Source organism: Haematobia irritans, chromosome 5 (genome assembly GCF_050003625.1).
Source record: "Haematobia irritans isolate KBUSLIRL chromosome 5, ASM5000362v1, whole genome shotgun sequence".
In the NCBI taxonomy this organism is placed as follows: domain Eukaryota; kingdom Metazoa; phylum Arthropoda; class Insecta; order Diptera; family Muscidae; genus Haematobia; species Haematobia irritans.
In genome coordinates this window covers 162,055,951-162,072,513 of record NC_134401.1, presented here as the reverse complement: position 1 = coordinate 162,072,513, position 16,563 = coordinate 162,055,951, and the positions used below count along the sequence as shown (strand labels likewise).

Sequence of the window (16,563 nt, the reverse complement as noted above, 5' to 3'; positions counted from 1 at the left end):
CAATTGGGTATTCATTCATAGGGAATTAATTCTCCCACATTCCTTCTTAGGTGTTCATTACACATACATATGCAGTAATTTCATCACAGATGTACACTTTTGTTGTACTTCACTATCATCATATACACTTCCCTTACTTTTGACGGCTTTGATGTCATCGTAACAATGATATTTTTATCACAGTTATTTCATATGCATTGTGTATACCTTTGCTAGGGAATTACATATGTAAATAGCATGTACTGTCACGAAATGTATACTGTTTATTTTACTGTATCTGTGTTGGTGAAAGTTCTACCAACATTCAAATACTAACAATGTTGCTCCATTCACGTGTGTGTTGTACGAATATACATTGGGTTGTGTCCATACACCCAGAAAACAAATTCGTTGCCTCAACCGAATTATTTGCCAACCGAAAGCAGGTGGTTCCATCAACTATCAATGATATCTGTCAGCACAACTAACATTTGGCAATTGTAACTGCATGGTAGTATGTTGGATCAACTTTACATTGGTTGTCGCAATCTCAAATTAATTGTTTTGTTTGTTGGTGCAACCGCCCTCGATTTTCTTTATTATTATCCTAACCAAATTCCAATATTAAATGAAAGGGCAGATTATATTGAGATTTTATTAATTTATTACAAGATTTACAATCATAATAAACTACGAAAATAAATACAAAAGTTGCTAACGACAAAGGCTTTTGATCTACATATATGTGAGATCAATTTACATTACAATTTACAATTTTTTTATAGGTAATGTTTGTATACCAATGACAGATGGTTATTAGGTTGCAATTATGTGGTCAAACTACAGAACCTAATTCAATATATACTTGCCAGAAATTTCTTCCTTAAGCCTCTAAAAATAAATACAGATCGACTTAGGCTCGTCCTGTGTGCTTTATACAATAAAAAAGCTCGCTTGCCGTAAAAAGTATTTGTGTTTGTTGGTGTATGAATCCTGCAATTTTTATGGAAATTTTGTAATATTCCTTTTTTATAAATCGGTGCGATACTTACCTGAAGGCAACTTCTTTTCTATGGGATAAACTTTATTCAATGTATTGCGGACTATTATCAAGTAAATGCTGTTCCCCGTTTTGTAAATTTTGTAGCGTCATACCATTTACCATGTCGATGTTGATATAAATATTTATTTGTTGCAACAACTACCTTACGCCCGTCCTATAATTGAACTAAGATTCTATTGGTATACTCAACTTTTGGTTGTACCAACCATTTGTTGATTCCCATGATGTAGGTCTCACTATGCTGGTAGTTAGCTCAACAATTTTATGCAGCATAAAACCAAATTTATTGTCATTGGTTATTGCAAACAATTGAATGGTTATGGGAATTTCGTTTTGATCCTGTGAACTTTTTTATGGTTATGTTAGATGTATAGTGGGGAAAATAATCAAAACATTGTTCTTGTAACAAAAAATACGTTACTGACATCATTTCGTCATTGTAATGATCGAATTGCAACCAACCATTTCTCTGGGTGTATACAATAGTATTAATTAATTGAAAATTTCTTTAATTTTATTTTTTAAAAATTTTAATTTTGAATTTAAGAAATAATTGAGATAATCAAAACTTTACTGCTACAAAATCGTTCCCTAAAGGAACACACATACACAGAAATAAAACTTTGCTGGAAACAGCAACCAATAGCCACCAACCATAATGAGTGTGGGCATGAACTGTATCAAGTGAACAGCTTATAAACGCATTATATTTGATCTCATTTAACCCCAGCAAGAAAAAAAAGTCTATGAAGAAAATACGCCCAAAGAAATAAATATTTTGCTGCAAAACCGAAATTTTAGAAAACGAAATTCCTCTGTTATACAGACGATTTTTCTTTTGGAGAATATAAAATAAAATAAAATTTATGATATGCGATTCAAAGATTGTCTTTAATATTATTTATATGCTTTTAGAAAATATTTTAGCGTAAAACTAAACTTTTTTAAAATTTAATACATCAGTTTAGGGATACAAAAGTCGACTTTTTGTAATTCGACTAGTCGACTTTTGACATTTTTTACTTTTGATGTTTGTCAAAATCGACTAATCGACTTTTAAATAATAAATGCGAATAGTCGGAAAAATATGTAAATTTTTCTATGGAAACTTTGATAGTATCAGTTCCGATATTCGTTTGGCAATATTTTCGTTACGTTAAATTGGCAATATAATTCTCTTTAATTGAAATCCGAGATCTTGTGATCTGCGATTACAAAAATCAGAACATGGCGGATAGGTTTAGTTATAAAAATGATTTTAAAAGGAATACAGATATGTACAGACATATGATGAATATGATTGTGTAAAATTAGGTCAAAATTTCGGTCAAATTTTTTTTTTAGTCAAATTTTTTCCAAATGTTGGAAAACGCGATATATCGATTTTTTTCAATTTTTTTTAAATGAAGAAAATTCGACTTTTACAAATTTTAAAAAATTCGAATATAGAAAAGTCCACTTTGTTTACAACCACGGTTGTCACTCGTTCCCAAAAATAATCTACCAAAATTTGAAGAAAATTTTATTTCACTACAAAATTTTGTACAAATTTTGTTTCTATAAAAAATTCTGCCCAAAATTTTATTTCTCTGGAAAATTTTACCAAAATTTTATTTCTCTAGAAAATTTTACCAAAATTTTATATCTCTTGAAAATTTTGCCAAAATTTTATTTATCTAGAAAATTTTGTCAAAATTTTATTTCTATAGAAAAGTTTGCCAAAATTTTATTTCTATAGAAAATTTTGCCAAAATTTTATTTCTATGGAAAATTTTGCCAAAATTTTATTTCTAAAGAAAATTCTGCCAAAATTGTAGTCCTATAGAAAATCTTTGCCAAAATCTATTTCTATAAAAAATTTTATTTTTATAGAATATTTTGCAAACATTTTATTTTTACAGAGTATTTTGAAAACATTTTATTTTAATAGAACTTTTTGCCGAAATTGTAGAAATATAAAAAATTTCATTTTTATAGAAAATTTTCTCAAAATGATATTTCTATACAAAATTTGAGAGGAATATTTTGCAAAATCTACCAAAACAATAAGAATTCTACCAATCTACAAACAGTAAAAAATCTACCATTTTTGGTAGAAATCTACCAACTGTGTTTACAACCCTTATATAAAAAAAAAATAAGGATATAACTTGACAAATTTCGACGAAATTAAATGAAAACCCCTATTTTCGTTTTGTGCCGTATTGGGGACACACTAATATTGCGCATCATAAGACCAGTCACGCTTGGTATTTTGTGGGGGCCCGTTTGCAATTTTTTAGTTTCTTCTTTTTTTGTTTATTTTTTTACTTTTTATATTTTTTTGTTGGTTGGTTTGTGTGGTGTTTAGTTTTTTTATTTTTTATTAGCAGACGCTTTATTTGTACACGTAGCTATCTATGCCTGGTTCTTATATTTGTATTTGGAATTTGTTTAAGATTTTTTAAACATTAAACACAAATCCATGAGTATGTGTGTGTAAGCCAACACATATTCACATGTTTGATATTTCTTCCCTCCAAAAATTGAATACTTAGCTCTTTGTCATATTTCAATCAAACATCTTCTGTTCAGATTGCTTTAAATTCGCTACTATGGTCGTTGTTGTTTCCGTCCTACAAGATTTGTTTCTAGCGCCTCAATCGCTCTTCGTTGCCTAATTGTTGCTATGCCATCCATGTTAAATTTCGCTTTTTTGTCGTGGTTATTTTTTATCGTTCATGTCTTTAGTCGTACCAAATGTATGACGACAATATGGGACAAGTTCATTATACCTTAGGAAACTAGGGGAGTTTATAGTGAAGTCAGTCGTGATGGTATGAGTTCGATATGTTCATTAGGTCAGACTTAAACACACCTACAATAACTTGATAATGATGTTCTATTGCAAAACTCAAACGAGATTTGCTTTTTTAAGACTTGAACATTAGTCACCTAAAATATTTTCCATTGTGTTCTTCATTCATTATATTCATTTTAAAAATATAACAAATCTTGTGATCTATACAATGGCGATGCGAAACAAAATCCAGTCAAAAATTGTCAACATGTACGTCAATACAACGCATCAAAAACAAAACGTACCTTGCTTCCCGTATGTATTTAGAAAAACATTTCAATTTTAATACATATCACAAGTCCGTCTGCTCGATTTTTGAAATTTTATTTGCATAACGAAAAAATTCTCACATGATTGAAAAAATTCCCAAAGATTGCCATTTTTAAAAGATTACAATTAATCTCAAGGGGAGAATTCATGTATTTATAATTCACAGTAATAAAAAATAAAATTTTTATTTCTATAGAAAATTATGTCAAAATTTTATTTTGCATAGAATAAATAGTAAATTTTAGTTCTATAGAAAAATGTTTTAAATTGCTTTCCTAAAAAAAATTTTTGTCAAAATTTTATATCTATAGAAACATTTTTGTCAAAATTTTATTTCTATACAAAATTTTGTAAATTTTTTTTATAGAAAACTTTGTCAACATTTTATTTCTATAGAAAATTTTGTCGAAATTTTATTTCTCAAAAATTTTTTTCTACAGAAAATTCTGCCAAAAATTTTATTTCTATAGAAAATATTCACAAAATTTTATGTCTATAGAAAATTTTTACAAAATTTTATTTCTATGGAAAATTTTCACAAAATTTTATTTCTAGGAAAATTTTCACAAAATTTTATTTCTATAGGAAATTTTTTGTTAACATTTTATTTCTATAGAAAATTTTGTCAAAAGGTTATTTCTATAGAAAATTTTGTTAAAATGTTATTTCTATAGAAAATGTTGCCAAAATTTTATTTCTATAGAAAATCTTCACAAAATTTTATTTCTATAAAAAATCTTCACAAAATTTTATTTCTATAGAAAATTTTCACAAAATTTTATTTCTATAAAAATTTTTAACAAAATTGTATATCTATAGAAAATTTTCTCAAAATTTTATTTCTATAGAAAATGTACACAAAATTTTATTTCTATAGATAATTTTATCAAACTTGTATTTCTATACAAATTTTTGACAAAATTTTATTTCTATAGAACATTTTCTAAAAATTGTATTTCTGTAGCAAATTTTGTCAAAATTTTATTTCTATAGAAAATTTTGTCAAAAGCTTACTTCTTTAGAAAATTTTGTCAAAATTTTATTTCTATAGAAAATTTTCACAAAATTTTATTTCTAGGAAAATTTTCACAAAATTTTATTTCTATAGGACATTTTTTTGTTAACATTTTATTTGTATAGAAAATTTTCACAAAATTTTATTTCTATAGAAAATTTTCACAAAATGTTATTTCTATAAAAATTTTTCACAAAATTGTATATCTATAGAAAATTTTCTCAAAATTTTATTTCTATAGAAAATGTACACAAAATTTTATTTCTATAGAAAATTTTCACAAAATTTTATTTCTATAGATAATTTTATCATTTCTTATTTCTATAGAAAATTTTCACAAAATTTTATTTCTATAGATAATTTTATCATTTCTTTACAATTTTTGTCAAAATTTTATTTATATAGAAAATTTTCTAAAAGTTGTATTTCTGTAGAAAATTTTGTCAAAATTCTATATCTATAGAAAAATTTGTCAAACGTTTACTTCTTTAGACAATTTTGTCAAAATTTTATTTCTATAGAAAATGTTCACAAAATTTTATATCTATAGAAAATTTTCACAAAATTTTATATCTATAGAAAATTTTCACAAAATTTTATTTCTATAGAAAATTTTCACAAAATTTTATTTCTATAGAAAATTTTCACAAAATTTTATTTCTATAGAAAAAGTACACAAATAATTAATAATTTTATCAAACTTGTATTTCTATAAAAATTTTTGTCAAAATTGTATTTCTTTAGCAAATTTTGTCAAAATTTTATTTCTATAGAAAAATTTGTCAAAAGTTTACTTCGTTAGAAAAATTTGTCAAAAGTTTACTTCTTTAGAAAATTTTGTCAAAATTTTATTTCTATAGAAAATTTTGCCAAAATTTTATATCTATAGAAAATTTTCACAAAATTTTATATCTATATAAAATTGTCACAAAATTTTATATCTATAGAAAATTTTCACAAAATTTTATTTCTATAGAAAATTTTCACAAAATTTTATTTCTATAGAAAAAGTACACAAATAATTAATAATTTTATCAAACTTGTATTTCTATACAAATTTTTGCCAAAATTTTATTTCTATAGAAAATTTTCTAAAAATTGTATTTCTGTAGCAAATTTTGTCAAAATTTTATTTCTATAGAAAAATTTGTCAAAAGTTTACTTCTTTACTCTTTTGTCAACATTTTATTTCTATAGAAAATTTTGCCAAAATTTTATTTCTATAGAAAATTCTCACAAAAATGTTTTCTATAGAACATTTTCACAAACTTTTATATCTATAGAAAATGTTCACAAACTTTTATTTCTATAGAAAATTTTCACAAAATTTTATTTCTATAGAAAATGTTCACAAACTTTTATTTCTATAGAAAATTTTCACAAAATTTTATTTCTATAGATAATTTTGTCAAAATTGTATTTCTATAGAAAATTTTCTAAAAATTTTATTTATATAGAAAATTTTGTCGAAATTTTATTTCTATAGAAAAAATTGTCAAAATTTTATTTCTATAGATAATTTTTTCAAAATTTTATTTGTATAGAAAATTTTCTAAAAATTTCTCAAAATTGTATTTCTATTGAAAATATTATTTCTACAGAAATGTTTTACCAAGACTTCCAAAAGAGTTAAAACAAACACCATATAATGATGATTAATAGGGTATGCTAATAGTAATTAAACCCCATATCTAGGCAAAGACTACTGATTCCGAGATAAAATTTTATATCATTAAAAATAGAACATCATCAACCAAGTATGTCTTTTATTATTTTATACTTTTCTGATAAGTTAACCTAATGAAATTCCCATTAATTGTATATTCTATTTTTTTGTCGATACTGCTACTGCAACAATGAGGCAGAATGATAACAAAAATATTGCTACGTCATATCTAAAATAAATGCGTCATAACTCAGAAAATGTGTGTTCTTCTCGAAACGTATATACCAATATAATAAGAAAATGAAGAACAACAAGAAAATACTGCGATTTAAAAAATCTCATAAAAATTCAGATTTTTTTAGAAAATGTTTACCTATAAGCACTTATGTAGGTTTGGTTCACTTACACTTGTGTATTTATAGATTTCGAAATTAACCTATGGTTTCTATGAATTTTTTTCTATATTATTTCGAATGCAGCTACATTGACTAAATATGAATATGAAAACAAACATTGCAATGTGTTTGATCATTTAGATCATGGATATAATTATGCGTATTACAAATACAGTGAAACCTCTCAAGCCTGCACACTCTGAAAACCGGACACCTCTCAAAAGTGCACAATTTTTGTGAGATATTTGCTATATTATGTATGTCATAAATGGACACATCTCAAACGTCGACCGTGAAATTTAGGCAACCGTGAGTGCCAACATCTGAGAGGCCTCATTGTATATAATGTACTATGGTGATGCTAAATTAATAAAAAAAAGAAACTAAAATTTTATAAAGACAAGTTGTCTTTTAACTAAAATAATAATACACTCTAATATACATACATGTTTACCAAATGAATCTATTTGCCGTTTTATTTGTTTATTCGAATTCTTTTATGATTGACTAAAGACAGACTGCTTTCTTTTTTTGTTTGTTTCGCTGAAATCGCTGCTTTACTTGAACAACACACATGGTTTCTTATGCGGTTTATTACTATTCGCATGGGTATGGGTACTTTTATGTACAACTGTATTAGTTTTTGGCGAGAAGTTTCGAGAAGTTGTGGAATTTCATTATAATTTTTGCTGACTTGAAATACAAACAAAAATATTCCATTACTTTGTTATATTTAGCGTGATTTGTAGGACGGAGAGTCTACCATACACTCTCCGTAGAAATATTTATGAAACGGAAGCGAGAGAATATATATGTGTGAACATTCACATACTACATAGTATATGGGTGTTTCTTCTACTTTTAAGCAAGAGCACATACAAGAGCATGATTTGAACTTTGAGACTAACTCTTAGAGTTTCTTACTCATTGATCATGTTAAAAATGCGTTTATATTGTCACAATGGGTTGTATTAAATTATCGCTTCAATGACGAAATACATTTCGGGGAAGCCCTTTCCCAATACGCCCCCTTCTATTATTAAAAGTTTTTTGCTTATGAGTAATAGAATCGATATATGTAATAAATAAATGAACTATTTTTCTAATTCCAAAATTGTCAGCTATTAATATTAATTCCAAAGAAATGTAAAACTAACTCCATCACATTATTCAATATTGACTATTGCTTAGAAATTCTTTGTGTTATTTGAACAGTTGTATTTGTAATCGAATCCAAATGTTTATAATGTTTATTGAAAATAAAACATAAACTGTAATAGTATACACTTGGGATGCCTCTAATTCATTGTTGTTGGTCAACATCAGCAATATCAAATAACGAACATAAGCATTTTTTTATAAAAAAAAGTCAATAACACAGAAGAATACTTTTTGCAATGAGTAAACAAGAACCAAATAAAGATGGTGGAGTTATGTTTCTAAAAATTAACTGAAACAATTCAAATGCCGAACAATTAACTTTTATAAATTCAATTTAATTTAGAGCAGTAGTTTTTTATTTAAATTATTAAAATATTATATTATAATTATTTATTAAATATATGTGATATAATTAATTATTAAAATCAATTGCCTACTACAATAAAATGTAAACAATGTAATTCAATTCGCCAAAAGAAAATGGGAATAGGGGTAAAGATACGTAAATCGTAGAAAAATCAAAGTCACAATCACGGTTGCCAGTCGTGCCCAAAATTTTAAGAAAAATTTACCAAATTTAAAAAATGAAGTTTTTTATCAAAATTTCGTTAACAATTTTTGATGCACTATATATGTTAGTCTTGACACACAAGAAAAAAATAAAAATCCTTGCTATCGTGGTTCGTCACATAATGCAAAACATCGCATATCGAACAAATCAAAATAACGGAACTTAGAAGCATATAAGCACAATATTGCCTATAGGCAACATTGGGCATGAGAGGGTTAAAATTTCATTCTATAGAAAATTTTGTCAAAATTTTATTTCTAACATATAAAGTATTTTATCTCTATAGAAAATCTTGTCAAAATTTTATTTCGATATAAAATTTTATTTCTATAGAAAATTTTATCAAAATTTTCAATCTATAGAAAATTTTGTCAAAATTTTATTTCTATAGAAAATTTTGTCAAAATTTTATTTCTATAGAAATTTTTGTTAAAATTTTATTTCTATTGAAAATGTTGTCAAAATTTTATTTCTATAGAATATTTTGTTAAACTTTTATTTCTGTAAACTGAAAATCTACTAAAACTAAAAGACTTTACCAATTCTAAAAGAATTCTACCAATCTAGCAAACAGTACAAAATCTACCATTTTTGGTAGAATTCTACCAACTGTAGCGTGGTCACAATGGGTACTACCCATTTACTCATTGCAGAAAATTGCAACCGTGAGACCATTTCAGAACAGTACTTGTCGCTTCGTGAAACATGGACTCAATAGTAAACATCGGGATACCAGTCAAAACAGTAGATTGCACCCGGCAAATGTGCTCCGAAGTAAGCGAAGAGTGTCCCATCGTCCGGATAGCTGTATATAACATCACAATGGACTGAATAGTCTAAGTGAGCCTGATACATCGGGCTGCCACCTAACCTAACCTAACATCATCCACATCGAATACATGGAGAAGGGTAAAATAGGACTATTGAACGCATTTGACAACAAAATGGAGAAATACGGCCTTCTTCGAGAAGAAATGAATAACGCCGCGGTTCTCACCACGACACAGTAAATTTTGGGCTATGAACTTCTACTTCCCCATCGACACTATACTCGCTGAGTACACATAACAAGGCTCAGAACCACCCTCGTAAAACTTGTTTTGGAGCAATTTTAGAAAATGGAGACTACTTTTCCCTTTTTCAGCAGACTATTTTCTGGTTTAGTAGATCTTTGTGCTGGACCTTCTAACTATTTCCGTTAAGATTAATAATCGGTCACCACACCACGGTAAAATGTATCGGATTGTGCTATAAACTACTTCCCCGTCCACAGTATCCTCGCTGAGAGCACATAATATGGCTCAGGACCCTAGTAAAACATTTTTTGGGTCAACTTTGGAAAACTATGACTGCATTACCTTTTCAGCGGACTATTTTCTGTTTAAGCATATTTTTGTGCTCGGCCTAGAAACAATTTTCTTTGAGATTAATAAGTTTCCACGGTAAAATTTATCGGATTGGGCTATAAACTGCTTCACCACCAACAGTATCGGGACCTACCAAAAATTTTTTTGGGTCAATTTCGGAAAACGGTGATTACTTTTCCTTTTTCAATCTTCATCTGAAAGCCCAAATTTTCTCCGATTTATTTTCTAAACATTCTATGAGAAATAAAAAAAAAAAAAACAATTTTAGATTTTACTTCTGAACCCGTGTCATTTGTACTGATTTTTTTGAACATTCTCAGGAAGAATTTTTCATAAAACTACTCTGAAGTCATTACAGATATTTTCCAAAACGAAAGACAGTTGATAGTTGACAGATTGATAGAGGGTCAATATTTCTGAATGGCACATTTACATGTGGACCTAATTTGCCTTTATTCTCAGTTTCTGAAAGCAGCAATTTTCAATCGATTTCCCCGGAGGTTTATGCAACAAGTTTCCCATACCATCTACCAATTGTTTTAACCATCAGATATATCAGTTATAGATTTGATTTTAAAAACATTTCATTTAAACTCTATTTGCTTTAAAATCTTCAGAACATCTCCAATGTCCTGGTATAGTCCAAAAATATCCTTAAAACCATTAAGGTATCTATACAAATTTCAGCTTGGGGGCTATAATGCCTAGTGGAAAATCGTAAAATCGTTTTAAAATTCTGGGGGAGCTAACATTTTTCATAGAGAAAGGCTCCCCAGAGGCCTTTCTAATCCCAAATAAATTGATATTTAACTTTTTACGTCACCAACAAAAACCATAGGTCAAGAGTGGCGTGAGGTGTGATCCTTGATGGACGAATCTTAAATTTTATCCCGACCAAGTTACTTGTTGCAATTCAAATGGAAAAAATCTTTTTTTTTCAAAAATGATAAAAATCAATGAATGTCTCCCACACAAATGAATAGATAAGCAATTATGTGGGTGGATGGGTGGGTGTTTCATGATACTACATGGAGGTGAGGAAGAGAAACCCAATACTAAAATGACATTTTAAACATTTAAGTTTTCAGGAAGTACAATCAAGTATACACTCATTATTCATTGTCCATTATACATACCTCAGCTTTTATTTTATCCTGTAATAATTTGCCAGTGTGGCCGAATTTCTTACGAAACTCTAAAGATGCTTGAACATTGTGGCTTTCTTGGTTTGATATTGTTGGTTCGCCTTGATGGATGGAGGAATTATTTTCGCAACTTTTCTCTTCAAGATTTTCGGCTAAATTCAAAGCGGTTGCCTTAGAACGCTTATTCAATAGCGATAAGGATGCGTTATTTCCATTTAAAATTTGTACGTTTTTAGGCCTTTTACTGCTACTGCTGCCTACCAACAAGCACAATTGTTTAATTGACAATGACGAAGAACTTTTAAACATTATTTTTCCAACACAGATCAGGGTAGAAAAACTTTTGGTTTAGAAAGAAATAATTTTTTTCTTTTCAATCTAATAGATTAAGTAACGAAATATCAGTCTTTCCTTTTTTGTATGTTTGAAAATAATTGATTTTTTCTCTTGGAGTTTTGAAACTTCAACACAATTTCCGATTGATTTCGTTGCTTTGGTAATTTCTTTTTTTAGTCCCTTCCAAATAGGTATGTATTTGCTGATACCACAAAATCGACTGAAATCCAAAGTGGCAAAATGAAACTTAAGAGTAAAAGAATTTTTGTACTGTGGTCTTTTCGTGGCCGATACAAACAGCTAACTTTAACGAAATGAAACTCTCGGGTCGAGGTCGGGTGTTATCTCATATTGTGTTTATTTGCGAGAGGTAAGGCTAAGCTGTATAGGAGAGCACATATAACCAAAAAACAACAACAAATAATCTAACGGTATACACTACTATGCTTCTTCCCTTCTAAGGGGGTTTATGTGGCTCTAGTCTGGTAATAGGGAAGTTGATTTTTATATGAACGGCAAAAACATGTGTTTGTACATAAAGCAATCACTCACCTTTTTAAGGGATGTAATCACTCTCGTTATAGAATTTAAACGTTTAAACTCTTAAGCCTCTGCCTTGTGTTGTTTTTGTTTTTTTTGGCCTCCTTTTCAGCTAAAAGAGAAACACAGGCAAAAGAGAGCAAAGATGTGTATGGTGATAACAATGTGTTAAAACATTTGTCTTTTTCAACAAATTGCTTATGAAATCTTAAGATTTTTGTACGGACGGACTAGTACTTCCATTATTATATTTCTTTTAAATGAAACATCTGCTCTGATCTAGAGAACATGAATGAATAAATACGTTGGCATGTATTTGTTAAAGGGGGCTTGTTTCCTCTCCTGAAGAGATACATATATGTACATGTGAAGACTCTATATGCATTTAATACATTGCAATTTTTCTGTTTTGACCAAAATTTAAAAATATTACACTACACAGAAAAAAATGTCCGTAGTTAAACTAACACTAAATTAAATGCCCTGTTCCTGTATATCGAAAACCCATTCGAAAGAAAGGCAGTAACTTGAATTCGAATAAATTTGAGTTTTTATATTTTTGAAAGTTCGTTTCGGTTGTATGAGAATACATTGAATATCAAAAATGAGTATTTTCAAATTTTTGGACTGAGAATTCATTTAAATGTTAAGAATGTTTTTACTTTCTTCTTGACACTTATTTTAAAGGGTGATTCTTTTGAGGTTAGGATTTTCATGCATTAGTATTTGACAGATCACGTGGGATTTCAGACATGGTGTCAAAGAGAAAGATGCTCAGTATGCTTTGACATTTCATCATGAATAGACTTACTAACGAGCCACAACGTCGAATTTTCAGTGAATGGGCCCTAGAAAAGTTGGCAGAAAATCCGCTTTTTTATCGACAAATTTTGTTCAGCGATGAGGCTCATTTCTGGTTGAATGGCTACGTAAATAATCAAAATTGCCGCATTTGGAGTGAAGAGCAACCAGAAGCCGTTCAAGAACTGCCCATGCATTCCGAAAAATGCACTGTTTGGTGTGGTTTGTACGCTGGTGGAATCATTGGACCGTATTTTTTCAAAGATGCTGTTGGACGCAACGTTACGGTGAATGGCGATCGCTATCGTTCGATGCTAACAAACTTTTTGTTGCCAAAAATGGAAGAACTGAACTTGGTTGACATGTGGTTTCAACAAGATGGCGCTACATGCCACACAGCTCGCGATTCTATGGCCATTTTGAGGGAAAACTTCGGAGAACAATTCATCTCAAGAAATGGACCGGTAAGTTGGCCACCAAGATCATGCGATTTGACGCCTTTAGACTATTTTTTGTGGGGCTACGTCAAGTCTAAAGTCTACAGAAATAAGCCAGCAACTATTCCAGCTTTGGAAGACAACATTTCCGAAGAAATTCGGGCTATTCCGGCCGAAATGCTCGAAAAAGTTGCCCAAAATTGGACTTTCCGAATGGACCACCTAAGACGCAGCCGCGGTCAACATTTAAATGAAATTATCTTCAAAAAGTAAATGTCATGGACCAATCTAACGTTTCAAATAAAGAACCGATGAGATTTTGCAAATTTTATGCGTTTTTTTTTAAAAAAAAGTTATCAAGCTCTTAACAAATCACCCTTTATATGTTCGTTTATTGCTCGACAACAAAATATGAAGTGACTTGCCTTTCGAAATAGAGGAACAAAAATCAATTTTCTTTCGTTTGGAATACGAAAGAAAGCTTTCGTTCGATATACAGGATCAGGCCATAACTTATTTTTATTGGAAAAAAAATATTTGCTTCTAGTTAAATTTTATTTTTTTTTTTATCGAAATTTTCCACAGCTTTATGAAATCTTACTTTTTTTAAGTATGTCTCAAAAATTGTATGAACTAAACGTGAGTATAAAGTTCAATGACCGTACACATAAGTTCAATATGAACTAAAACAAATGCAAATTTTCGTACGATTCCCAAAAATAGTAAGAATGAACTACTTAAAATGGTTAAAATGGTCATTATTTAGCGCCAATGATTTTCTTCTTTACTTTAAGTTAATTTTTTCTTCTATGAGATGATGTAATTTCGTGAACTGCACTTAAATAGTACAACAGGGCATTAAAATTTCCTGGTTTTAACAACGCTTTGTGGAAATCTCAAAATGTGGAGTAAAATTTAGTTCGATTTTCGTGCGTGGTAGTTCATTCTTCCTATAAAACTGTTCACTTTTTTTCGGTGTAGGCAAACTATTGGGCTATTTTGCCAAATTAACATAAATTGGTAAAGAGAAATTTCGAAAAATCTTCCAATTTATTGAATAATTTATTTCAAAAAAAAAATTAAAGTGGTAAATTGGTAAATAGAAATTTCGAAAAAACTCCAATTTTATTGAAATATTTATTTCCAAACAAATTAAAGTAAACTTTGTCCTCATTTCACTATGCAAATTCCTTCAATAAACTGTCTATAAATTACAGTCGATCACAACGTCCCAGCAAAAAAATCGTCGCCAAAAACGTTTTGAAAATGTTCTTTTTGTATCCGGAAGTAGTGCAAAGTTGGCGCAGAAGCGATGACTTCAACATGAAATTATCATACGACGGATATCCACCATTTCAGCAGCCGTTGCACAGAATTTGCATTACTTCGCATCCTAAAGTAGTTCAAAATTGGCGCAGAAGTGATGACTTTACCATGGGCCGCCGCACAGAATTTGCATTACTTCTTAAGGTGTGATCTGAGTTCATTGTTTTGTATGTGAATTAAAAAATTTGTCATATCTTGCCAAATAAATAATAAATAAAAAAAGTTAAAATTACCCATTAAAAATATGAAAAACGCTAGTTATAAAAAATTCAATTAAAAGAACTTCATGTGTTGTTAAAATAAACAACATCTTTGGAAGGACATTTGTGGAGGCGCTTTTAAAGTTGTGCCTTTAGAACAACTTCAAACCGAACAGTTTTTTTTTTTTCAATTCCGAACGATTTTTCTTGAGTTCTCCATGCAAATTACAACGAAAACATTTGAAACAAAAATGTTTGATGTGTCAGAAAAACAGAAAACTATAAAGGAATAGTCTAGAATTTCAACTAAAGGGTACCGTGTCTAAAACTAGTTTTTAGGTTACTTTTTTGAATCAATAAATTTAAAAGATGCAATAGCTTTTTAATAAAATCTTTTTGAACTTTTGAAAATATTGCCTTTAGTTGTAAACTACACTTGTGCATAGATATCCAAAAAGGACATGTCCTTGTGAAAGTAATCAAGATTTCAATTTAATATTGCTTACCATGAAAATCGAACTGCGTTCGATTGCATTTTTCACACAAATGTTCTTTTTTGCCAAATATAATATGCTTGTCGAAATCAGGTACAGTGAAACCTCTGAGAAGTGGACACCAACGGTCGCTTATATTTTGTCCACATTTGAGAGGTGTCCAGTTATGAGAGTAAAGTTCAATGTGCTAATATAGTAAACGTCCCCAAGTTAGTTTAGCCTGAAAGAAAATATCTTGTTTCTTCCAAAGAATAATTGTGGACACTGCAAATGTCATCATTTTTTTTTAAGTCCTAAAAACATAAAAATATAACCAAAATTTTTCTAATTAAAATTTTAATTGAATTTTTAAATATATTTAATTAAAAATTTAATTGATTCAGCAAATTTTTAAATTGAAACAAAAATCAATCACAAAATTAATTCTATCAATTAATTTTGTAAAAAAATTACATTTTTACATTTTTGACGTTGGTGAATGATACTATCATTTACGTGTTTGAAGACATTTCAATTAAAAATTAGTTGGAAAAATAATTTCGTGATTGAAGACAAAAAATATTTTTGTGTGTGTATTCTTACCATATCTTTCTCAAGTGTGTTACGTCTAGTTATAATGCCAATTAAAGGCTGTAATTCCTGTCTGTTCATCACCATCAGAATTTCACTATTCCTACGGTTCTCTTTCTTCTTTGTTCGCAAACTTGCGAAGAGACCAAACGTCTTCGATATAGTTCACCATATTTGACATGTCCCTGTCCACTTTTGGGAGGTGTCAAGTTTTCAGAGTGTCACAGTTTGAGAGGTTTCACATAAATTCAGAAAAAGTAACATGGTTGCGACAAACATCTTCCATGTCCCCCATCCAAAAATTGCATTTGGCTTTTGAAACACGTTTGAGGTGCTCATATTTCCCCTATAGATGTATATTCCAAAATATTTAGTTGGAAGTAAGGTT

The 16,563-nt window shown here is 29.0% G+C and overlaps 1 protein-coding gene and 1 long non-coding RNA gene across 3 annotated transcripts in view; both read right to left on the bottom strand.

The window, feature by feature from the left end:
* GLS (glutaminase) overlaps nt 1-12,030 on the bottom strand; it is a 36,721-nt gene extending 24,691 nt beyond the window's left edge. The window contains exon 1 of one of the 2 annotated variants that reach the window (XM_075312099.1): nt 11,463-12,030. In XM_075312099.1, coding sequence (XP_075168214.1) covers nt 11,463-11,780 — 318 coding nt within the window. In that variant the 5' untranslated portion in view covers nt 11,781-12,030. The remainder of the gene's footprint in view (nt 1-11,462) is intronic. The other variant, XM_075312100.1, reaches the window with a different exon arrangement.
* LOC142241200 (uncharacterized) lies at nt 621-1,513 on the bottom strand. The gene is made up of 2 exons (XR_012723526.1): nt 1,032-1,513; nt 621-972 (listed from the first exon to the last, which is right to left on the bottom strand). It is a non-coding gene; the product is annotated as an uncharacterized LOC142241200 (long non-coding RNA).
* Nucleotides 12,031-16,563: the final 4,533 nt, after the last annotated feature.